The 26,815-nt window shown below is 36.9% G+C and overlaps 1 protein-coding gene across 1 annotated transcript in view; it reads left to right on the top strand.

The window, feature by feature from the left end:
• Positions 1-26,815, top strand: part of ALDH1A3 (aldehyde dehydrogenase 1 family member A3) — a 567,347-nt gene that overhangs the window by 96,009 nt on the left and 444,523 nt on the right. Inside the window, exon 2 of the mRNA XM_044078687.1 lies at positions 9,987-10,091. Coding sequence (XP_043934622.1) covers positions 9,987-10,091 — 105 coding nt within the window. The remainder of the gene's footprint in view (positions 1-9,986; positions 10,092-26,815) is intronic.

Genomic DNA, 26,815 nt, shown 5'->3' with positions numbered 1-26,815 from the left:
GACATAGGGGTTTATGTTCAGGCTGGTAAGCTTGTCTATAGTACCAGAATGGGGAATGGTGTCTAAGGCCTTTGCAAGGTCTAGGTAGGCTGTGTGTACCACCTTTCCCTCATCTCTAGCCTTGGTAACTGTCTCACAAAAGTCCACCAGGTTTAGGAGGCATGATCTGCCCTTAAAGTTGAACTGGGTAGGGTCCAGTGTTTGGATGTTCCCAATGTCTCTGTAAATGAGGTCCATGATGATGCACTCCATAGCCTTGTAGACCAAGCTAGTCAGGCTTATAGGATGATAGTTCCTGGAGTCTGTTGTGGCTCCACTTTTGTGGATTGGAATAACCATTGCTGTGCGCAAGTCTATGAGTACATAGCCTGTGGAGAGGCTGAGTTTGAACAGTGTGTTTAGGTGAGGGGTTAGTTCATCTTTGAGCTCGTGTAGGACGCAGCCTGGGACACCATCTGGTCCCATTGATGCTGTGTTTTTGGCCTTGGAGTGGGGTGTTTTAACCTGAGTATCTGTGGTTTCAGGGGCTCTACATTCTTCTGGTATGGTTATGGGCCCTTTTGGGGGTGAGGGGGGGTGAAGTTTGCAGTGAACCTGTCTGCCAGGATGTTGGTGATATTGGTTGGTTCAGTGTATTTTGTGCCATTCTGCACTAACTCTGAGCAGATCTGAGCATTGCCACTTAGATTCTTGACATAGCTAGAGAATGCCTTGTGGTTATCTTTGGAGTCCTTGGCAATTTTCCTTTTGAAGCTCGCCTTGGATGATTTTATGAGGGATTGTAGTTTTTTGCTGATACTGATCAGGGATGTCTTCCCTTCTTGGGATTTTACTCTTTTCTGTACTAGTTTCCTCCTTCTTTTGTATAGCTTGTTTATGGCAGGGGTCCACCAGACTGGTTTCCTTTTCTTGGAGGAGTGAGTCTTGGTTTTGCTTGGGATAGCACAATCCATGCATTCTTGTAGGTGCCCATAGAATACATTAGTAAAGGATTTTGCAGCTTGGGCAGCATTATCTTTTAGCATGGGGGCTTTGAAACTTTCCACCTCGGTATTAAGTAACATGAAATTTGCTTTTGAAAAGTTTTTCACAGTGGTTTCCTTGTCCTGGGGTGGCAGCAGAATGTGGATATCCAAAGTGATTTGTTTATGGTCAGATGTAACTAGCGAGGGGCTGACCTCTGGTATGGAACACCGGTCAACCATGTTGGCGATGACCAGGTCCAATATGTTGTCACCTCTGGTGAGAGTGTTGACCAGTTGATCCGGGGCATTTGAGTTTATAAATTCTAGGAAATGTTGGGCAAGGGAGCTAGTACTTGAGTAGTTCTCCCAGTTAATGTTTGGGTAATTGAAATCACCCAATATTAGGGTGTTTGGTAGAACCTTTTGTTTCCCAGTATTTCCAGAAACACGGAATGGGGGTCCTGAGACATAGTGGGTGAGCTGTAGCAAGCTACAATTTAAATTGCAGTTTTGCCTATTGTTAGTTGAACGTGGATGATCTCTGAAGCATTGTGCTGTGCCACTAACCTGGAGGTGTGGGTATCCTTGATGAATATGGATACGCCCCAACCTTTTGTATTTCGGTCCAGGTTCTGTGGCCAAAATGTATGGTATGAGTTGTAGCCTGGTAGTGCTGGGGTGCTCTCTGGAGCCTTAAACAAGGTTTCTGTTACTGCACATATATAAATTTTCTCCATACTGAGGAGTGCCTTGAGTGCATGCATTTTGAGGTTTAGACTTCTGTCATTGAGTAGCATTACCCTCAGTTTTTTGTTACTTGTGCTGTTTATGGCAGTGGGTTTGTCTTTTGAGCCTTGCCTAAAAACGGCACTATGGAGTGCCAAGAGCCTTAGCCAGTATTTGAAAGGCTAAGGATGACAGGTGCAAGCTGTATCTAGCGAAGCAGCATGGCTTGTCGAGCATGTCATCCCAGATGGACAGACACTGGATCCCCTTTGAATGACACCAGAAACTTAGCCAGTTGTTGAAACTGATATTTTTTTCTTTATACCATGGTATCATTCTTGGTGAGGGCAGGATGCTACTCAGGGTTAGGGTCATACCGGCCTGGGCTTCATGATCAGAGAGCTCTTCCATTTCTCTTCTGATGTAGTCCAGGGAGGTATGGCTCAGGTCATTCACACAAACATGGACAATGACAGAGCCATATTTGTACTTGTTCTGGAGTGACTTGAGTGCTTGTGTTATGTGGTGGATCCTGGCACCCGACAGGCAGCTTACTGAGTGGGACATTAGTGTGCCTGACTATAGAGTCACCTATTACTAGGGTCTATATCAGAACATCAAAGTTTTAAAACTTCAAATGTTCTAATATCGAACCATTTTAATCGAACGCTAAAAATAGCGAAGCTGCAGAACATCAAATTCTTTCCTAGGGAAATAATTCAGTTGGCCGGTTCTGTGGCTTCACTATTTTCAGTGCTGTGGTGGAGATTTATGGGTCGGGTTCAGGTAAGTGTGCGATTGTGTGGTTGTTAGGATTAGGGCATGGGTTAGGTGAGTTAGGGTTAGGGCGTGGGTTAGGTGAATTAGGTTTAGAGGCGGGTTAGGTGAGTTAGGGTTAGGGTGGGGGTTAGGTGAGTGTGCGATAGTGATGGACCTTAGGGTTAGGGTTTGGGTTAAGGTAAGTGGATAGATAGCAGTGTATGTATAGTTTAGTGTAGGGTTAGTTGTAGGATTATAAGTGAATGTGTGTGTGTATTGATGTTTTTTAGGTGTGCTTGTGTTGTGTGTTTGTGTTTCGGAATAGCAAATAGGAAAACATTCGCTATTCTGAATGTTGGATATTATGTGGTTTAGATATTTTAGGTTTGATGAAATAGCGTTCGCTATTTTCTTCTTTTGATAACGTGATATAAACGATATTACTAGTATGTTGGGTATGTTATTTTGCCTTAAGGGCTGTGATTGCTTGGCACACTGGTTTTGTGAAGTATGCATTTCATTGTTTGTGTTGGGGGTGGAGGTTGCTTGGATGTCTGTTTTGGAGGTCTCTGTTGCTTTTGCAGATTTTTATTTAGAGCTTCCGAGTATGTTTTTGTGTATTTATGTGTGTTTTTTTCCGGTGCTGGTTTAATGGGTCTATGTGAGACTGGTGGTGTGATGCAAGTATTTCCATTCTCCTCTTGACTGTCTGATCCAGTCATAGGTTGAGAGAGCATAGCCTCCAGTTTGGCTGTATAATTGCATCTCTCGCATGTATTAGTGTTTGGTGGTAGGAGGAGAGGGTTGTCTGTGTACATGAGGCAGTTGTAACATTGCCTCAAAATGCCCAGATTCACCAGTTGGACTGGAGAGTACACCTTAAACTGCCCTTTGGGCATGCCTGTGTAGGTACAGTGAACTGTTTTACTGAATGGCTGATAAGGCCGAAGAGAGCCTTGTCCTTCTGTACAGTATGGGGAGGTCTAGTGCTAGGGTAAGTGCTAAGTGCTTGCTATGAGTTTTGAGCAAGTGCCGGACTGAGAAATGAATGGCTTGAGTGCTTAAGTTGAAAGTTTGTCTAGTTCCAAGGGAAAAATTGAAGATTAGACTTTGTGGAGCCGGGAATAGTTATACCCTAGGTAACCGGCGCTGCCTAGCGCGCAAAACCGGGCAAATGCGTTTTTTATAGCAGGGAAATGAAATAGATAGAAATTAGCCCAAAATGGCCAATAAACTACTAATTTCTGGACTGAAACCACTTCTCCAGGGACAGATAGACTCCTCAAAGCTCCCCTCTCTCACAGGTGAACAGAGAAACTTCCTTCTATCCAAGTAAGGTATGGGCAAACACAGAGATTTGCAACACAGCCCTGAATTCAGCACTAACCTGAAAACTGGACTATACTAGCTTAGAAAGAAAGGAAACAAGTATATTTTTTGTTAAATGCACAGAAAATGATACTTACAGAGTTGTAGTCAATGCCTCTAGTAATAAAGTAGGAAGAAACACAAATACAGTAAAAGCAGATGAATAAAGTGCAATTTTTTTATAAAAATATATAAAACAATAGAAAATGAACAAACTGATTTAAACAAGTTACCCAGTTAACCAGAAAAAGCTCAAAACTGAGCCCTGTTCCAGCAGTCTTCAATCAGAAAAGTTCTAACTACACACTCCTGCTACTAGAGTTCAAGGGAACCTTCTCCAAAAAAGATGGCCTGGATCAGTGCTCATGTTATACAAACAAAGCTAGATTCAGCAGGCCTGAATCTGGTCTATGCTATAGCAACAAGGCACACCAATTTCAGAAAGAAACAATTCAAATAAGCAGGCACAATAAGCCTGTGACCAGAAATTCCCAGCTCAGAAGGGCAGAATCCAGCCTCTCCTCCCACAAGAGTGCAGACCACAAACCTTCTTAATGTAGACTAACTGGCCTGAAGCCCAAGTGCTTAAACCAGAACTAGTACACTTTTTAGAATAGCAGACACTAAGCCTTCAATCAGCAATTCCCAGCTTAGAAGGACGTAAGCTAACAGTCCTGCCACAACAGTGCAGACCACAAACCTTCTTAATGTAAAACAACCGGTATGAAGCCCAAGTGCTTAAACCAAAAGACTTAGAATAACAGTTACAATTTAACCATGCTACTACCAAGCAATAATAAATGCAGCAGAATAAATAACATTGAGTACTTTTAAGAAGAGGCAAAGGCAAAATAATGTAGGAGGAAACACAAATACAGTAAAAGCAGATGAATAAAGTGCATTTTTTTTTTTTTTTAGTAAAGTGCAAGGAGAGAGGAAGGAAGAACCTATGTGGGTTGGCCTTCTCAAATCTTCTCTCTGCATTAAGTAGAGTGAACACTAGACTCAGAATATGACCTCACTGTACTTGCAAATGAGATGGACCCAGGAGTAGTGTTCAAATACAGACTTACAGGAGGGTCGGGCAATTCCAGACCCACCAACACTAACACCAAGACAAGAACAGGGAGGGTGGGTGAGGGACTAACTTCAGAGAGACACATAGCACACTATTCAGTGAAACACACAGGTAACAGAAAAAATGAAATACAGTACTTTTAAAACTGCAAGTTTGTACTTAACAGAAGACGAAAATACAGCACTGCAAGTTTGCACTTAACTTCAGCTTCTAATGCAGGTGATTGTAGCTAACCAAGTCTCTCAGAAGTTATATATCTGGGGATTTATATATGGACATGCATAATGTTGACACAAAATTATCAGAATTTTGCACATCAACATGCTGCTATCCGTGCACCAAGAATCAATCTCAATGCATGCAAAAACAGAAAATGAAAAAAATAAAACATTGTTTTTTACAAGAGTTTGATATATGTATATATATATATATATATATATATATATATATATATATATATATATATATATATATATATATATCTATCTATATATATATATATATATATATATATATATATATATATATATATATATATATATATATTTATATATATATATATATATATATATATATATATATATATATATATTATATATATATATATATATATATATATATATATATATATATATATATATATATATATATATATACATATTTATATATATATATATATATATATATATATATATATATATATATATATATATATATATATATATATATATATATATATATATATATGGGAAGCACCCCAGTGTATTTCTAACAATTGTTTGCTGAGTAAGTAATAAGGCACATTTACAGAGATGGTAGTGCATTCTGTATGGAGGACTTGACTGTCAGCTGATTATCTTGCTTTTCTCTGTCACCAAAATACATTTCGATGACGTGAATGTGTTTATACATACTCTTCAACAGTGCATTATATAATGTGGCTTGAATTTGTATTTGTTTTGCATGCTGTTATAAGTGAAAAGAATATCAACAGTATTTTCTAGACCCTAACATAATGTTTACACATATATGTTCAATAATATAAGTTTGGAAGTTTTAACTCAAAGCGAGAAACTTTTAAAGTATGTATCTGTAATGAATAAATTCAGTAACAAAACATCTAAGGGAATAAGAACAGTAGGATATACACTTCTTGTTACAAATTATAGTCTTTTATAACATAGCTATGCAGCATGTTTATAGTAATTATGCATTCAGAAATCTGATAAGGAAAACACTTTTAAGAGTTAAGTAAATAAGCAGGAAACTAGAGCTATGCAACATGCCATCAAATATACTACTGCTAACAAAAATGGAAAATGTTTGGAATTACAGCCAAAGGAATATTAAAAAAAAATGTATTCTGATTTATAACAGAACGGCCAAGTATAATTGATGCCTCAGTAATATACAACAGTTTATTGTACACTTTATAGTATCATGCCAGTTTCATGTCCCTTCTGCCTTTTCTTTTTCTTTCACGGGTAGCTTTTGAGAAATATTCAAACAGTGACAAATATATGTTCATAGTTCATAGTAAGCACATGATTTCATCACAGCTGATATTATGGTTGATCAAACAGTTACCAAGTCACAAGCTCCAGTATCAGACAACATTACAAAGTTAATTCTACAAAGCATTTGAATTAGAAGTATCTATTTTTGTAGACATTTAATCATGTACTTACTGAAAGCTATCGATTACAGCAAACTTAGTAAAAAGTGTTACTTCTAAAAATAAATTTCTCCCTAATTTTGGCAACTGCATGATTACTGATCTTATGAATTCTGATTGAAAATCATAATGAAAACTAATTAATTATTTCATTCTTTAATTTTCTTCAAGCATTAACAGAACAACATATTTTGTATCAATGTACATTTTTTGAACAATAGGTAGGACAAAACTCATGTCTGGCATTATTTACTGACTGTAATCTTTGGTGATTTACCAAAAAAAGTAGAAATGTTACATATAACAGGATGAAATTATCAAGCAATACAGTGATGCTCTGCAAAATCACAGACAAGTCTTCACTTAATCCAATTCATTGCTGCAAGGGGTTAGAACCAACCTGGCATTCATTGGCTGAAATGTAAAGAAAATTATGAACTAATGTTCAAGTATGTCCCTTGCTAACATTATTTCTAAACAATTTCCTCTTGAAACACAGCAGTTACATTAAATCCATTTGCCAAATGGTTGATTCAAAAATATAGCTCAGCTGTTGTACATTTCCAGCATCTAAGAGTTGTTAGACATTGCAAATCTCTCTCACTTTCATTATTTATTACTATTTATTATTGTCTGAATATTTATTAAAGACAGTTATGAACAGCTGTAACATAAAAACCATTCAAGTACGAAAACAGATGACGAAGTCTTATATTTCTGTAGATTAGTTAATATTACTGGTATAGAAATCCAGCAATATATCATATCCTACTATTTAACTACAAAAGAAATTTAGAAAAAAAAGCATTATTAGCCACTAAATTAGCTTTAATCATTTACAGATGTTTGCTTTGAAAGATCACCATGAAATCTGAAATGCTGTATAAACAGCATGGAATGTGTAGTAGGTCATTCATATAAATGTTGCGGGCATATTTAAACTTACATTCAAAATGACTAAAATATTGTCCATTTTGCCAACTTAATTTCAACTGGCTGTTGCATCTGTTCCTTCAACAATGGTCAAGCTTTAAAAGGTAAAGAGCCTGGCAAAACTTTGTTTTTAATGGACACGTGGCTCTCTATGTCATGGAATAAATTAATAAAGACATTATTATAGAGCAACAGGCACTTATTTAGTCATTTAGCATGAAGGAAGAGGGGTTTGGCTATAAGCTGCTATTGAGTTTTAGTTTGCAGTCCTGGGTTTGATTTTCCAGAGTTCCTGCCTGCAACTTATATGGTTCTGACTAAATTATTTAACCAAAAAATGTTCTGTAGTCACCATTAAAATCTGCCACTTGTGTGTACTGTACTTAACTGGTCAACAAATAAATAACATAAAAATAAAACACATTCTTTTGTCAATAATGTGATTTAAAATACTGTACCTAAATGGGCAGAATTGTTGTTGGTTAGTGTTTTTTATTAAAACATTTTAATATTAGCTTATCTCAATGTTGTACAAAGATGATATAGCACTGCAATCAGTCTCTGAACAGAAGCTTTAACAAGTGACAAGAGGGCTGCATGTAGTGTAGCCAACTGGCACAAAGTGTTGGGGGTCACACCTCTTAGTCTTCCATATCCAAAATGAGGAAAACTACCTCTCATAATGTGGAACAAATTAGCAAAACGTGGAACACTTACTAACAGCTTGCTAACATCTTCAACTGGAAGGCTAATATAATGGTTAAAATTTGTGATTTTTTTTTCTTATAAAAAGTTATTTTGATTAATGTATATGAGTCAGATCTATTTGCCATGGATGTCAGTGAAAAAACTCCTGATATTGAATGTATGGTTGACCCTTTCAATGTGGAACTCCAAGGACATGATTTTTTTTAAGGACTCAAGTAAGAAACATTCCTCATAATGATGTATACTTGAGATGTATGGTTGGGGTAATGTGTGACAGGATAATGCCAAAGAAGCTGAAGATTAAGGTGTATAAAACAGTTTTGCAACATTGTATGTGTATGGTACAGAAGCCTGGGCAATGAAGTTAGAGCAGCTAAGGAAACTTGATGGAGATGAAGTGCCTGAGATCAGTAGTATAATGCACATTCAGGGACAGATGAAGAAATAAGGACACCCAAGCAGAAGCCAAAGTAGCCCTTATCACATAGAAGATCAAGTAGTTCAGTTTACAGTGGTTTGATCACATGTGCAGGAAAGTAGGAGATGATCTGGTAAAGAACATTTTAAAGAAACAGGAAGTAGGTGAGAGGAGATGAGGACGTCCAGGCAAGAGAGGGATGGATTGTATGATAGATGATCTGCAACAGTTGGGCACAACTGTCAAAAAAGGTTTGAGAAGTGTCTGTGAACTGAGAAATCTGGTGCTAGTTGACACAACACCACAGCCCCAGACAAAAAATAGGAAAAATGGGGCCAATTATGATAATCAACTTACCTCACAACAGAATATTTTTCATAAATTATTGTCGCCAGTCACATCCAGCACAACTCCCAAATCAGAAATACCATCTAAATATGTAAAGTGATAAAGTATGAAATGCTGCATATTTTTTATTACTATTTCTGATAGACAAAGTATTTGCCAGCACTTTCACTTTATATTTATTATCAAGTTAACTTTAACTTTATGTGTTTTTTTTTCTCTCCTTTCTTAATATTTTGTTTTGCAAATCATTTACCATGCAAACATACATGGTCACACATAAACACAATCAGAGTGTGTGCACATATATACAAATGCATGCACGCACGCACGCACGCACGCACGCGCACACACACACACACACACACACACACACACACACACACACACACACGCACGCACATGCACACACACATGCACACACTCACACACATGTACACACACACACGCACACACACACACACACACACACACACACACGCACACACCCACACACACACATGCTTACAGACCCATGGTCACACATACATGGTCGCTTAAAGTCATACTCATATGCAAACCCTATCAACAAAATTTCAGAATTCAGGATTTCTTTGCTAATGCAGGTCATGACAGAAATAAATGATAACAGTTTCACATGTAACTGTAGATATGAGTCATTTTAGAAAATAATTAATTCTAATAATTTTTGTAGCAAGTAGCCTATCAATTAGTAGTAAAACAAAGATGGCAAATTCACACATGCTTGATGATGATATATATTTGCATTAATAGGGCAATAACAGATTATTGCATGTAATCCACTGAAACTTGTAATCGAAGATTGTGCTAGTGTGGGCTTTATCTCTTCATTCTATAGTTATAGTGGTAAAACAAAATAATAGGAATATAATTTATAAGATTGTTAAAATGTCATGATTTAATAATTATAGAGAACACATGTATTGAACAATAAATTTCTGACCATTAATTCCAATGCCATATTTTTATATTTGTTGTCTACTTTAACAGATTTTCATTAATAATGAGTGGCATGAATCCATGAGTGGTAAAAAATTTGCTACCTATAATCCTGCAACAGAAGAAAAAATCTGTGATGTGGAAGAAGGGGGCAAGGTAAGCATTATGAAGTACTGATTGTTCTTATAGACTTAAAATGCATGCATACTATCACCCTGTGATGAGGGTCGTATAAACTCTGAGCTGCATAGTGAAACCTTTGACAAATTTGTGTGTTTTAGCCTGCCAAACACCATAATTTATTTTGCATTATACATTCTATGTTTATTTGACATATACCTTCTTATCAGAAGCAGTTCTGGAAAACTGTGCAAGTGCTATCTAAATTGTAGTACTTGTGGCTAATTCTATACATATAAGTATAATAGTCGTTTTATAAAATAACCATAATGTTTACAATAGGATAATGTGATTCCTGAAACAGGATAATGATGATTTCATGCTGAAACAGAGAATAAAATATGCAGACTGGAGGCAGAATAATTTGTTATAAAGTTTAGTCGGTTATGTTAATTAGCCTTAAGTTGGTTTCATTTTGTACTCATGGATTTAGCTGCTACAATATTTATATGCATACTGTTTGGCTTGAAGGAAATCTAAAATAGTCACATTGTTTTTTTTTAAGTAATTAAATGCCAGTAAAATAAGTTCATGACTCCCACAAATTGTAATATATTGTAAAAGAGTAGAATATGAAAGGCTAGAAATACCAAGATAGCATTTTGCAGTTTGTCTGATGAGTCAGAAAAAGAGTTGTCAAATATAGACTTTTATTGAACAAGTATATAATTCAGAATATTTGTAATATAATATTAGGGAAGTTCTGAAAGTATTATAATTTCAAAAAATGGCAAAAGATAACTTTAGCATAAAAAATAAATTAATCCAAAAAAAAAAATGCAAAGCATTTTCGCAAAAGTACAGGATGAGATAATAAAGAGAATTAGTAATTGTGAATGTTACCTTAAAAAAGGTCTCAAGTACTGTTTTGAGATGGAAGTACAATTCATATATACACTAAAATAGAGAACTTGAAGCAAAATTAGCAGTTTCATTACATTTCAAATTAATCACAAACAAAACTTGATTGCCACTAATTTTCAAAGAATCCAGCTTAATTATTTAATTCATTACACTGCACAATAACTGTACAACCTAAATGAAGGGAATTATGACTTTTAGGATTATTTAAAATGTGTTTATTATGTGCATTATGACACACTTGTTATTTATACCAAAAATATGCTCAGAAATACTACTTTTTAATAACACAAAATGCAGAGCTACTGTACATGTTATTTTGTTAAAGGAAATCACATTTATGAGCATATGTATGTTAAAAATATAAACGTTTCAAGTTTCACATTTTAAAGATCCTAATTTCCTTTCTTCCAGTTGTACTGTCAGAGTAATCAGTAGTGGTTTAAATAATTAAGGTGAATTCTTCCATATTCATAAGCATTAACCAGAATGCATTGGAAACCCAGGCTAAGGGAAATCTATACAAGAAGAAAAGAATAATTCAGAGATGAAAATACTGCCGTGAGTGGAATCCTCCAATGCAACACATCCTTTATTAATACAAGTCCAGTCACCTGCACAGAAGAGCTTTTACAACAGCTGTGGACTGTGCAAGCACCCTGACAGGGTGTGTGTTAATGTGCCCGGCAGAGGGCCTCTACACCCCTGGAAGGGCATTAATTACACATTAACACACACCCTAGTGGGCATTATTGTGCTTAGAGAATGGGCTCTCTGTAAAATTGTTATGTTTCAATTACTTATTTACAAATTTTTTATTACTATATTTCTTTATTGGTGTAAATAGTTCCTCCGACAAATGTTTCAAAGTTGCTGTAGTATATATAAATGGTGTTAGAGGAAGCATTTTGCATTCAAAATATATCATTTAAAAATAAATATATATAGATATTTGCTTTATTTTTGGTCCCTTACTGCTAAAATGTGTGATTTCTTGCCAGTCATTGGAGAGTGAAGTCACTAAATAATGACATACATTTGACTTTCAGACTTTATTTTCTTAAGAAACTTCATGTTAACACAAATCCTGTTATTTAACTTACTTTGTAATTTTTTAAGTAGGACATTTAAAATCTATTCCCATTTTTGAGCCTTTATCCCCCCCCCTTTACTTCAGGCTTTATCCAGGTTTCATGAGCTAAAAGGTTGAGAGGTGCACAAACCTCTTTGCTGCTGCTGCTAGTAGTCCCTCATCTCACAGTCTCTCCGTCTCACTCTCTCTCAGACACACACGCACGCACGCAGACGCATGCGCACACACACACACACACACACACACACACACACACACACACACACACACACACGCACACACGCATGCGCACACACACACACACACACACACACACACACACACACACACACACACACACACACACACACACACACACACACACACACACACACGCACACACACACACACACACACACACACACACACACACACACACACACGCACGCACACAGACACATGCGCACACACACACACACACACACACACACACACACACACACTCACGCACACAGACGCATGCGCACACACACACACACACACACACACACACACACACACACACACACACACACACACACACACACACACACACACACACACACACACACACACACACACACACACACACACACACACACACACACACACACACACACACACACACACACACACACACACTTTCACACACACACTTTAGAAAGTCCTGTTACTGAAGGAATTCTGTAATTTTTTAAGAAGAATATGTTCCTGTTTTGAGCCTTTGTTCCCCCTTTATTTTAGGTTTTAACTAGTTAACTTGATCTAAGAGGTGAGATTACGTAAACCTCCTGAATGCTGCTGTTGCTCGATTGCTCTCACTCTTTACTTTCTCTCACTCACGCACACCTTGCTTTCATGCATCAAGCACTCATTCACAGAGACAGAAATAAACACAAACAGAAACATACACACACAAATAAAGAAACATACACACACAAAGAAACAAACATACACACACAAAGAAACAAACATACACACACAAAGAAACAAACATACACACAAAGAAAAATAAACATACACCCACACACTTTTTTCTGTTATACTTAGTTTTTACACTTGCTAAACAACAAAAGCACTATTTAGTGAGTGTAAAATAATGGCTTGATCAATCTAGGTTTCACTCACATGCACGCATACACTCACATACACAGACATAAACACACAGACATACACGCTTTTGATATTTGGTTTTCTTTTTTTTTTAAAAAAGATTTTACACTTGCTAAACAGCAGAAGCGCCACTTACCGAGTGTAAAATAATACCAGCTGTTATGTATTTTTCAGTCCGATCTCCACGGCAGCTTGATCTGCTGCCATGAAAAAGTAGATTTATTTTTCTGCGGGCATTACTTGTACATTTGTCCCCTGCTGGAAAATGTTTGTTCATTCTCCAGTCAGTGTGCAGACATACGGTTTGTCCATTCCCTAAAAATGGATAACCTTTCTTGCTGATTGCCTGAAGGCAGCAATACCCTATATGTATGCATATTTGTCCTCTCCATGTATCCAAGATCCCTAATGTATGCCATCAATCATGACCTTTCTGCACCAGGGCAACTATGCAGACAGTATGGCACTTGAACAGTAATTGTAGTGTGGCAAGCAAAACACACTAGGAAATTTGGATTGGGATTAAATGAGCGGAGGAAAGAAATTGGAATATGTGGTATAGTGACTCAGAATTTAGCTTGCATCATTATAACACTGTACACCAATGAAGTGTGTAACAGTAAAGATAAGCAGCATCCCATCGACATATAGACAGCACTTTAACTGATATCTGTCCGATCGACGGGAAGAGAGCGAAATGAGTTTCACCAACAGTGGAGTTTTCTTTTTTCTCCACTGTTATGTGACCTCTGAGTAGTAGATATATTTAAATTGGGGAAGTGTGGGGGGGGGGGTGCAACGATTTTGCCACTCCTGCAAAAATACTTATTTCTGAGGTTTGGAGAAACTCGTTTTGTTATTTTGCCATCAATTGTACTGCACTCGATTAAAGTTCTGTTGATGAGTCCACTTGCATCCAAATACACTAGTTCATTTGAATTTGATGCTTGATTCATAAAACAGTTATGCAAAGGAAAACATTTTATCAAATATTCATGCATACCAGTTTACATTTATATCTTATTATACTGCTTAGGCACTGCACCAATATTTTTGATCATCAAGGACCTGCAAAGATTTAGGCTATAAAGAGCCAAATGACTGTGATGATGTGCTGATGCCTTTCTTGGACTGTGCACAGAGGGGTGGTGAACATTAATCCATGTGTAAAACAGCATAATGTGTATTCTACATTTGCTAGGACCATACCTCTCAACTGCCCAGATATTCTCAGATTGTTTATTCATATTTTTGGTCAGTTTCTCAATAAATTGTGGTTTTCTGACAAATCACTGGCAAATCATTGAGGACTGAAGTCGGAAAGCAATAGCAGACATCTGAGTTTCAGACTTAATATCCTTCAGAAAATTCATGCTAATATAAAACCTGTTAGTCTGTCAACTTTCTAAGTTTGTAAGAGCAATATTTAAAAGGTGCCCCTATTTCTGGGCCTTTGTCTTGCATTGTTTATGCCCTAGATTTAGTGTTCTAAGAGGTTGAGAGGTATGACTAGGATTGATATGTGTGTGACAGCAAATTTCATTTCATTATTTTTATCAATGTACCATAGTTGATGTTACACGGGTTACTGATTACAGCCTTGCTTTCTACATGTCTGACTGATAGATGGATAGGTACAGTAGACCCTTTCCTGTGGCCATGATATGGTTAGCGTATACAGAACAGGGTTGATCATTTATTGTATGCAATAGCTATGTCTAGCTACAGTCAGTGGTCTTGTATGATTGCCATACAAACTAAATTGAATAATATTGTAATTGCTGTTACAGTCTATAGTATTTCTTTACTGCAGTTATAGTTTGCAATCCTGGTATTATGCAAGCTGCTTAATCGTTTTGCATACGAGCTGAACACAATTTAACTTTGTAGAATGTCTGTTCCACTGGCATACTGTTCTACTGGTTTTGAATTGCATTGACCTATTCACTGTGTATTTTTGGGACCCTGAACATACACACTGTAAACTAAGTTTTGCTTATGCCTGTTACTAGGCTTTATATGTTATTGGTTAATCCATGTCTCTAGATATTACATAGTTTACATTTTTCCCACATTCTCAATCTTATCCAATGAGTCTATTGCACATACATTGTCTTATCTTAACTGACTCTTATTTCTGTTCAGTTATAATCTTAGAGTTCAACGAAATCTCCTGTACAAAACATTTTTATTGTGGCTTTGCTGTTTCATTTGCTCACTTTGGCAAACTCTTCAGCTGTTTACGCCCTCATTAATTCCTTTTAGTTTCTCAATAGCAAAGTATTCTTTTTTATTTGAGTATGATTGCTTGAAACTGCATTTCCTTATTGATATTTTACTTGTTACGTATTGTGACAACTTTTTTTGAGTGATTGTTTTCTCCAAGTTGTGATGACCTCAGAATGAAAAGACAGAGTGGAGTAGAGAGTAACTAAAAACGCAAATGCTTAGACTAGAGTTGCCAGTTTTATGTTACTTGAACTCTAATACTTAACCAGACATGTTATATTAATTACTCAGGTTACTGGGTGTTGTGGAACAATGTACTCATATATGCAACACCAATTTGCTTACATGAGGCAGACCACACAACATGAAGTAAAGGTACACCGACAAAAAAAAATAAATAAATAGCTGCTAAACACCAATTAATTAAAAAAAATCATAAAAAAGAAATCACTTTATTTCATACAAGTCTGACTGCAGATTTTCCAAGATGTCAGAAACCACACAAAAGTAAAAAACAGTGTATACAGTCAAATAAGTACATTCAATTTAAAAGGCATCCAGTAAGAAAGGTTTTATTATGAACAGACTAGTAATAAAAACAGAATCAATAAACCAAAAGCATCCAGCATCCAACCAAATCTACATTCAGTTGCATGTGAAAAATGTATTACACTAATGCACACACACACACACACACACACACACACACACACACACACACACACACACACATATATGCACAAACACAGGTGCATACATACACACAAATACTATACTTGTATGTAATGCATTAATATAAATTTCTGTTGTGATACAGTTAAAATATTAATTAGAAAAGTACTTTTAAATAATATATTTTGGCAAAACTGAACAATGCTTTAATTGAGTTAATTCACAAATTTATGATACTGTGCAGTTCCTGGGATTCAAACACTATATCTCTGTCATACAATGTTATCAATGCCACAGTGACAAATCATGCAACAGTGATATACTGTGATTCAGTGACATAATAAAGTTACATGAAGCAACTCATTAGCTGATCATTAGCATATTGTTGAATCAAGCCCTACACTGTTACACATGACTGCACTACTGTTCTCAATAACATACCATGCAACAGAGTTGATCAGGCACTTTACAAACACACATACACAGGAACCATATCGACATATGCACAGACTATACCTCTATGTGATACATTACGTCTGTATTTTATTTTATTTTATTTTATTTTTTATTTATTTTTTTTATCTGGTTGTTGACTGGGTTAGTCCCACCAGCCTAGTAGCCTCTTTTCAGGTAAGACCCAAGGTGGTACTTATTGTACTATGGGAAATTTGGCCAGGGTATCAAGGAACTTCCTTACGCTTTTTGATTTGTGCTGTGGGATCTTTTACATCTACCTGAGCTATCACTAACTCAAGCAGAAGGGTGACACAGTCATGAGTGCAGCACTTCACTTTTGCTATACTGCAGTGCATAAAATTCATGTTGGGATGCAGTTAAAATACTAATTAAATAAGTACTTTTAGGTAATATGTATTTTGGTAAAACTGTGCAATGCTTGCATCTTATAGGTTCATAAGTTCATAGGTTTATACTTGGCTTACAACCACAAGAGTCTTTACAAGCCTAGCTTGCAATCCAACCCAGTTTTGTCACTGTGTTCCTTGGATGTCTTTATGGTAAGGTATGTTAGTAAAGAGATAGCTAAGAGTTACGTTAGAGGTATGTTAGTTGGGAATTAATTTTATATTGACCTCTGTTCATCAGAGACATGGGGGTCAGACCAGGAGTGAATTTGCTGTTTCCCATCCAGTGGTCAAGGTTTTTTGAAGATGGACTGGGATAAATGCTGCTTCATGTAGATGGGAAGCTTATTCCATAGTATGGGGTCCTTTGAGATGCATATCAATCTTTCCAACATGGTCTTTTTATGTTGCAGGCAAAGCTCAGATCCTTGGATCTAGTGTTTCTGGTGCTGTTTGTTTTGTGGATGTGCAAGAGATTAATCAGAACTGAATATGAGGATGCCATATATACTAGGCATAAATTGCCCTTCCGTAACCTGTAAGAGACTGAGTACAGAGATAAGGCTTTAAGGTGATGTGGGTAGAACAGGCTATTCATATCCTGGATTCTCCTGATAAGTAACCTTTGAGGGCATTCCAACTGTTGCAAGTGCTTGCTTGGGCACATGGCAAAGGGGGCATTGTACTCAGTGATGGTTCTGTTAAGGACTGAGTCGAGTGATGCTATAACTTCCTTGGATCTGGATGCCATGCCCTTGCTTATGAGTTGGGGGACATAGAATGATTTTCTTGCTAGCTCGGCTAGATGTTGGCTGGAGGCCAGGTTACTGACTATATATGTTCCCAGACCCTAAATATAGGATCAAATCTTAATGATGTTTTATCAATGGAGTAATTAGTTTGGGTGGATGATTTTTCAAAGGGCATTATAATGCATTTTTTCACTTTGAGTTTTAATCCATAACTTTGGCACCAGTCATTTGTTTGTGTTAGACCCTTTTGTAGGATGTTGCTTTCATCGGAGGAATCTGTGATAGCTCCTAATTTACAGTCATCTGTGAACTTGGTGAGCTACAGACCTTTGACATTAGCTTTTACTTCCAAAAAGTAGATGGCAAACAGGATAGGGCCCAACATGGAGCTGTGGGTACTCTGCTTGTGATTGGTCTCCTGATGGAAGTGGTCTAACCGATCCTGACTTCTTGGTTCCTAACTGATCCATCCAGAAATCCAGTGAGTTATATAGGGATTTATGGCAAGTTCTGAGAGTTTATCAACAGTAACTGAATTAGGTATTGTACTGAAGGCCTTGGCCAGGTCAATTTAGGTGGTATGTACAATGTTCCCCTCATCCACAGCCTGGGTGACCCTCGCAAAGTATTCTACTGGGTTGAATAGGCAAGACTTTCCCCTTAACAAAGCCAACCTGGGATGGGTACAGTGTCTGTAGGTTGCCATTGTCCTTGTTGATCATCTCCATGATAATTTGTTCCATGGCTCTGCATATCAGACTGATAGGTCAGAAGTTCCGTTGGTCAGTTGACGATCCACATTTATGAAGAGGTATGACCGTGACAGCCCTCCATTCACTTGGCACATAACATGTTTTGACGCTGTAGTTGAAGAGTGCCACAAGTGTTTCTGATAAGTCTTGTTTTAGGCTGTTTAGGATGCAATTGGTGATATTAGTAATACAAACACTAGGGAGAAGTGGAAGGGTAAATCAAGAATCAGACATTAAATTTTAAATGATACAAGCACTTTCATCCATATTTATTAAAATGAACTTCATCAGACAACAAGAACAAAGTAAGGAGCACAGTTTAAATAGCCCTCCATTAAACATATGACCCAAAAGGAAATTACATCACTGAAACAATTATTTAGAAACAACACCATCTTGAGGTTCAAAGACTGAACTACAACTAAATAAACAATCAGTTAATTCATAAAAGTGCTTGGCTACTATATAATATGATAGAACACACATTAAATTGAAATACAACCATAAAAGCCATCACATATAAACACTTAAAACCAAAAATATTACTATCCAGTGCCTTCAGTTTTAATAAGCACTGTATTGAGCATGTATCATTCAAACCAGGAAAGCTATAAACATTTAATCGAACTTGCCACTTAAGTTCACAGCATTCCAGTATAAGAGTCCAAGGACCCCTTCTTTCCTCAGATGAAACTTTCTGAATTATTTTGAATTTAAAATGATGTTCTGGGGAGGTCATAATATGTCTGGCTAGGGCATTATGAACATGCAGTTTATTAATACTATAAATATTCTCATATAGTCATTCTCTAAGTCTGCGTTCTGTTTTACCTATATAAAAACTTTCGAAGAACAAGCACGTAACCAGATAAACAGCACCTTTAGAGTTACAGTTAACCCTACCCTTGATCTCATAATTGGTATTACAGACTGTAAAATTATTGCCAATATCAACATATTTACAATAAGAGCAAACTTTGCACTTAAACATTCCAGGGCATTTAGTTAAAGGAAATTTCTCAGAATCAAAATGAATTTTTAGAATCAAATACATTTTTTTTAAATTGATACATTTCTTAAAAACAACCCAAGGATGATCACCCAATTTCTGTTTTAAATTAATATCATCCAGCAGTAGGTTCCAATTTTTATATAAAATTTCCTTAAGGTAAATAGCATCAATACTGAAAGAGGTGATGAAACTCAGACTAAAGCCAGTTGTCAATAAATTACTCTCTTGAATGCTATGGTCACCAAACCTTCCAGAGCTTTCCAGCCAGCCTTCATTGTTTATGATTGATTTAAAGAACCCAGTAAATTTCTTACTTTGTACTTCATTAATTAATTTGTCCACTAAAATAGATGCATACCCTTGTTTAAGAAACATAGCCCTTAAAATTCCACACTCATTGAAAAAGTCTTGTTCTAAACTGACCAGCCATATTCTAATTCCTTTTTGCATTTTTCTAGCTCCCATCCATTTCGCCAAAATGCTCTGTTGTAAAAGGCCAATTGGTCAGAGTGGCTAGAATGGTGGATACAAGTTCTAATATTCATCCTAGTTAAGGAACTGTTTGAGCTGGTTTTGCATAGCAACTGCATATATTTCGATTAAAATATTTCCTTGTGGGGATATATTTGCCAACATTGTCATGGCTATGTGGGAGCATAGATTTGTGCTGGACATTCCCTCCATTATGACAAATATTACAACTTACGTCTGCTTTTTGGATGACATATTTGTCATATGGAAATTGGCTGAGGGAAGTATCCACCAGTTTGTCCAATACATTAACAACACTACCCCTTCATGAAATTCACATCTGAATATCATCTTGAAGACTTTCCTAGTTGGATTTTTTATTAGAAAAGGACTGAAGGACAGAAATGTACTTCTAAAATTTATAGAAAAAGCACGTATTCCAGCACTTTTCTACACTTTACAATCTCCCACCCTTTTCACCAGAAGAGATCTGTAGTGAAAGAGCAACTAGTCCAAGCAGCCAGAATGATTTCCTTGGATTCTGAATTTCATCAAGAATGTGCTAACCTTCGTATGATGTTTCTCAGAAGAGGCTATCCAGAATTGCTAATTGCTGGTTCAGCATTTGGTGGAAGAGGTGAAGTTAAAAAGACTGATTGGTTATTTCAAGCCTATCCTCTTTAAGGAAGGAAGTCAACATCAAGATGAGGAAGTTGCGATAGCGACTCCCAACTGTGAACCTTATGAGGCGAGTACATGAAAGAGGCTGGCACGAGTTTCGTGACCAGCTTTAATGCCAATACCCTGGTCCTGAGGTCCATTTTTGATAAGAATTGGCATTGTTATGTGATGTTGTGAAAATACATGACAAAATCCATGAGATTCTGTCATTAGTATATCGGAGGGGCCAGAACCTGAAAGCTTTTTTTGAACAGAAAAAAATAGGTCCACTAAGAGGAAGGGCTGGTATGATAAAATGTGGAGCCTGCTCATATTGTAAGTTCATTTATGAGGGTTCCATATTTCAGGTAAGGGATACTACCTACCATATTAAGGGTATTTTTAACTGTGAATCTAAAGAATTTGTCTATTTAGCACAGTGCCAGAAGTGTCCCTGTTTTTATGCTGGAAAAACTGAGTGCAAACTTAGAGACTGTATCTATGAACATGAATATAGTATTAAAAACATGAATTTATCTAACACCTTGTCTAAACATATGAATATGAATGAGTATCATTTTTTTAAATATTTTATCATTGATCATGTCTCAGTAAAGGTAAAGGAAGGGCTTTGGGAACTTTATTTGCAAAAAAAAAAAGATTTAGTATGGCAACTAATTTCAAATGCCTATTTTTATCCAGGGTTGAATGTCTGCTGCAGTATTTAGCATGAAAAGCTTTGACTAGATAGGTAATATTTTAAGTAAATGTTAACTACCTTTGGGGTTAAAACAACTTATTTAAATAATAAGGTAGTTTGTTCTTGTACCTGTCTTTGTTTTATATTTAAAATGTTTTTAAAAATGTTTAAAAAAAAAAGGTGGCTGGACCTTTAAGACACTTGAAGTGATGTAATGATTGCATCATTGTACTTGAGCCTTTTTAAACAGAGCTGTTACTGTGGGTGAAGAGTCTGAAGAAGTTCACATATGGATATGGTTAAGTGAACAAAAGCACTTGTTTTTATTGAAATAAAGTTTATCAAAGGACTGACTAGTTTTTTTGCTTAATGTCATTGCTTTTCAGTCCTGTAGCAGGATTTTGGATTATTTTGTAGTTTGTGTCATGAAATCAGAAGTTTGCACTTTGCTACTGCCACCAGAATAGCAGTCCCAATTTTTTTTAATGTAAAAACGCACTTCATTTAGTCAAAAGTAAAAAAGTACCATCTAGCTACAAGTAATTGTCCCTTTGTGGCATACACAATCCCTTTGTGGCACAGTAAAACCCCTGGGATTTAAAGAGCATATCACTTCCTGTATAATTTGGGCAATGTTGCAGTGCCCAGGCATGAAACAGTGACATACTGTGATGTGTTGACATAATAAAGTTACATAAAGAAGCAGCTCATTATCATATCGCTGAATCAAGTCCTGCACTGTTACACATGACTGTATTACTGTTCTCACCACCAACCCATGCAACAGAGTTGTTCAGGTGCCTGCAAGCACACACACACACACACACACACACACACACACACACACACACACACACACAAACCAACACTCATGCATACTCACAGAGACAGCCAGACATTTACATACACAGGCATCCAGACAGCTGTACTCATGCCCCTACACACACACACACACACACACACACACACACACACACACACACACACACACACACACACACACACACACACACACACGCACACACACACACACACACAGACACAGACACACACACAGACACACACACACACACAGGCACACACACAGACACACACACACACACACACACACACACACACACGCGTACATATATTTGTAGGTATATGGGTAGCCATATTCTTACTCTTTCTGTCCTCATTTACTTCGATACCAATTATTTTATCATTATGAGTGGGAAACCAATAAGAAAAGCAGGAAGTACAAACAATAGTTTTCATCTCGAATAGCAGAACCAAGATGATATAAATTAGAAGATGGCTTACAGGAAGAAAAAATTGCATGGGGTTGAGAAGTTCTATGAAAAAATAGAATAAGTTACAAAACATCTGAGCAATTTTATAAAATAAATGGTCATTTATTCATGGGCTGTATATAACAGTGTGCCTGTAAAATTAAGTACATTATAAAAGTCTAGTTTTCTTAATAAGAATTAAGCTGCTGTGAAAATCAGCCTATCTGCATATACAGAAAATAAATAAGTAAGTAAGTCTACTGTATACTGCAAGTCAAGGAATGAGCAGAGCTCTGATAACAGGAAGCTGTAGTGCAAAGACAGCTCTGAATGCCAAATTAAGAACAAACATCAGAGAATACTCCCATTCTAACCACAACCTACATAAAGTATAGCTACACCTAAATCTCTACTCACTCCTGTAAAAATACCTACTAAAACTTCACAACAATACAGCAACACTTTGTCCGAGCAAAATGTGGTCCCTAACCTTTACATTAATAATAAGCTTTGCCATCACCTCACACTTAACGTCCTACCACTACACTAGCAACTCAAAATTTCAGACTAAATCCACTACCTGCCCTACCCATTCACAAGACAAACCATCCTTTTCAGTAATATCTCCTTCTGTCTACAACATCTTGACATTGCCACATTCGACGTAACCCCACATCAACTAAACAACCACATTTCCTCAAAATATAACACATCTATAATCAAATGCCTAAAAACTATAATCCAAATAGCATCCCGAATCATACTTAGTGGAGGTGTGCACCCAAACCCTGGTGCTACAATCAATAACAACCCCCCCCACTACCAAACAAATAACATTTTAACCTCCCCTGGAAATCAACAGATCTCCTTATACTCAACATAAACATACAGAGCATACTGAAAAAAGTCCCGGAGCTACACGGTACCCTGGCCCTATACTCCCCTGACATACTCCATCTCACAGAGACCTGGATAAAACTACTAAACAATAATAATGACTTTGTTCCACCTGGTTACAATGTTCTTAGACAAGACAGAATATCCAAATGAGACAGAGGCATTGCTCTCCTCTTCAAAAACAACCTGACCATTGAAATGTTAGTCAACAAACAACCCAAGTTCAATAATATAGAAACTATGTTCACCAAACTGAAAATCAACTCAAAAAACACTTACATATAATTGGTACCAATATACCCCCTAGCAATAACATTAACATAGTAGAATCCATTCTAGACTGGACATCCCAAAAATTTCGCCAAGAAACAATCATACTAGGCAACGTTAATATTGACTGGTGCTCTTGTTACTCGCCCCACCCCACTAACCACATTAACCTACACGGTTTCACCCAACTAATCAAAACCACAACACGGGTAGATAATGCATCAAAAAAGGAGTCCATCCTGGACTGGATCCTTACTAATAGACCATCTCAATCCTACCTCTCAGGCCCACTCCCAGACACCCTCAGGGACCACATTACCACCTTTATAATTAGACACCAAGTGAATCCATTAAAATCCTCCACACTTCACGAAATCCGGTACACAAAGAATTTCAAAATCCATGACTTCATATCTGCACTTAATCAATGCAACTGGAGACCACTCTCATCTCTCCCCTCAAAGGTACCAAAACACTTTCCTAAACATTCTAAATCATCTTCCCCTATCAGAACTGTCAGAACTAAATCCAACTATGCCCCCTGGATGACCAGAAATACCCATCTAGTACTAAAACAAAGAGATAAAGCATGGGACTTGTGGTGTCAAAATAAAACTCAAACTAATAGACAGGAATACCAGGAACTAAGGCACAAACCCAAAAAAACAAACTAGGGCAGACAAAAAGGAACCATTATATAGGCATTCAAACCAAACACAAAAGTAACCCACAAAAATTCTGGGTTGCCATTAATAAAAATCCTACAACCAGGAAAGGCCAGTACTCCACCCCCTAACATTGACACCACCACCAATAACATTGCCACCCAGTTCAACAAACATTTTACCAAATCCATCCAACCTATCTTCCATACCAGTAGACCAAAACCTCTTCTCCTTACAGCTTATCCCAACTAGCACAATATATAAATACCTAAACAGACTTAAAGCCACAACCCTGGCTGCTGACAAATTACCTGCAGTATATATAAAGATCACAGCCAAAGCCATCTCTTACCCAGTCTCCATACTTATTAACCACTCTTTATCTTCTCTGTGGAAAATTTCACATATGATACCACACCACAAAGGAGGTAACTCTGTGGAACTATCTAATTACCATCCAATTACCATTCTATCCCCCTTATCTAAAATCCTCAAAATTGACACATTCCCAAATAATGCAATATCTCCTCATTAATAAACTGCTAACCAACACCTAGTATGGATTCCGCCCCAATCACAGTACTACCAAAGCCCTTATTAGCTTTACCAACACAGTAAACCAACATCGAAACAATGGTAACCTAGTATCCACTATATTCCCAGATCTCTCCAAGGCCTTTGATACTGTCTCACATCCCAATCTCCTTTCTGCTCACTTTGATCTTAATCTCAGCCACTCCACACTAGCATGGTTTCAAGACTAACCAAGCACCAACAAGCAGTAAAATGGCAAAACCCCTTATCTCCTCTCCTACCTGTCATCCTAGGGGTCCCCAGAAGATCCATTCTTGGAACTCTTCTTTTCAACATATTCACCAACCAACTCCAGAAAGATACCAGGCATGCCACTCTAGTCCAGTATGCCGATGACTCCACTCTAATCTGCTCTGCCCCAGTACTCCCTCAACTCCAGGAATTGACACAAGAGTCCTTTACTACTGTTGAAACCTGGTTAGCCAACTCTCAACTAATACTTAAACCCAATAAAACACAGCTAATGACATTCTATTCCACTAGAGCCTTAGACCCCCATACCACTATTCACAATATTATCAGCTAATAACACCCCTATCACACCTGTCCATCACACCAAACCTCAAGGGGTTTTCATAGATCATGACATGAAATTCGATATGCAGATTCCACAGACAATAAAGAAAGTCCATAAAAAACTCAGAATCCTATATAGATGCAAAAATTACCTCGCCAATGACAGTAAAGCCACCATCGCAAGAACGCACATACTAGCCACACTCCTCTATGCCTCCCCCATACTCATCAACCTAAACAAAGCAGACTTTAACAAACTAAACCCCTGCTATAATAAAATAGCTAGGTTTGCTACTGACTCACCCTTCAGGACACATCACTGCATAGCAATCAAGCAACTGTCCTAGCTAGAATTATCCAACCTGCTTTTCTGTAACCATCTTACAACAGCCCACCAAATTCTATATTATCCTGACAGAGTTCCTGCTCTTCAAGGTCTACTTAATACCTACTCTAACAAACGCCTATTAAGATCCACCAATAAAACACTGTCTGGCATAGGCAAAAGCAACAATAGCTCTGGGGACTCCTTGTTTTCCATTTCTGTTGCAAAAGCATGGAATGCCATCCCTATAGATATTAGGACCACTGAAAACAAAAATAATTTCAAAAAATTGCTCCAGTCCCATTTACATAGTTCTTGGTTATGTAATTGTTCTGACCCCGAGTAGTTTCACTTAATTAGATCATATCATACTTTAACCTTCTATGAAAGCTTGCAACAACTCCTTTCTATACTCTTAATCAATGTGTGTTTACTGTACTAGCCACTGATGAATGTAAGCAAATAACTTAATTAAATGTCCTTTCATCTGTATTGTTTATTGTAACACACTGTGCTCCTTATAGTATATTTACTTTTTGCTCCTTTCTTGGCCTTGAAACTGTAGCTTATTAACTTTTTGACTCTGGCTGTACTTTATTAACATATGTATTGTATTTACTGTATTTGCTGTGCTAATCTTTTTGGAGGTTTTCTCCCCGGTCCTTCGCTGAAAATGGGAAAAGAATGAAATGGCTATCCTCAAAGCTGCACTGGAATGATTGTGGTAAAAGTGTGAACTGGTATCATATTTGCTTTCTGGTGGAAAAGAACTGCTCATGTTATTAACTTAATACTTAAAAATATGCACATAACAATATAATCATACAGTGCCTGCATTTTGTGTTACTTTATATAATTATCTGTTAAAATAAAACAAAAAAGAATGTTACCACTAGTATGGTGATTGAAATTATTTTAAATTATTAAAATCGATATATTAGTAATAACTTTTTTTCAGCTGATAGA

The sequence above is a fragment of the Protopterus annectens genome, chromosome 7.part1 (assembly GCF_019279795.1).
Source record: "Protopterus annectens isolate FY-2018-M chromosome 7.part1, PAN1.0, whole genome shotgun sequence".
Lineage (NCBI taxonomy): Eukaryota > Metazoa > Chordata > Ceratodontiformes > Protopteridae > Protopterus > Protopterus annectens.
The sequence above is the reverse complement of the archived record's forward strand: the minus strand, read 5'-3'. Positions and strand labels throughout refer to the sequence as shown.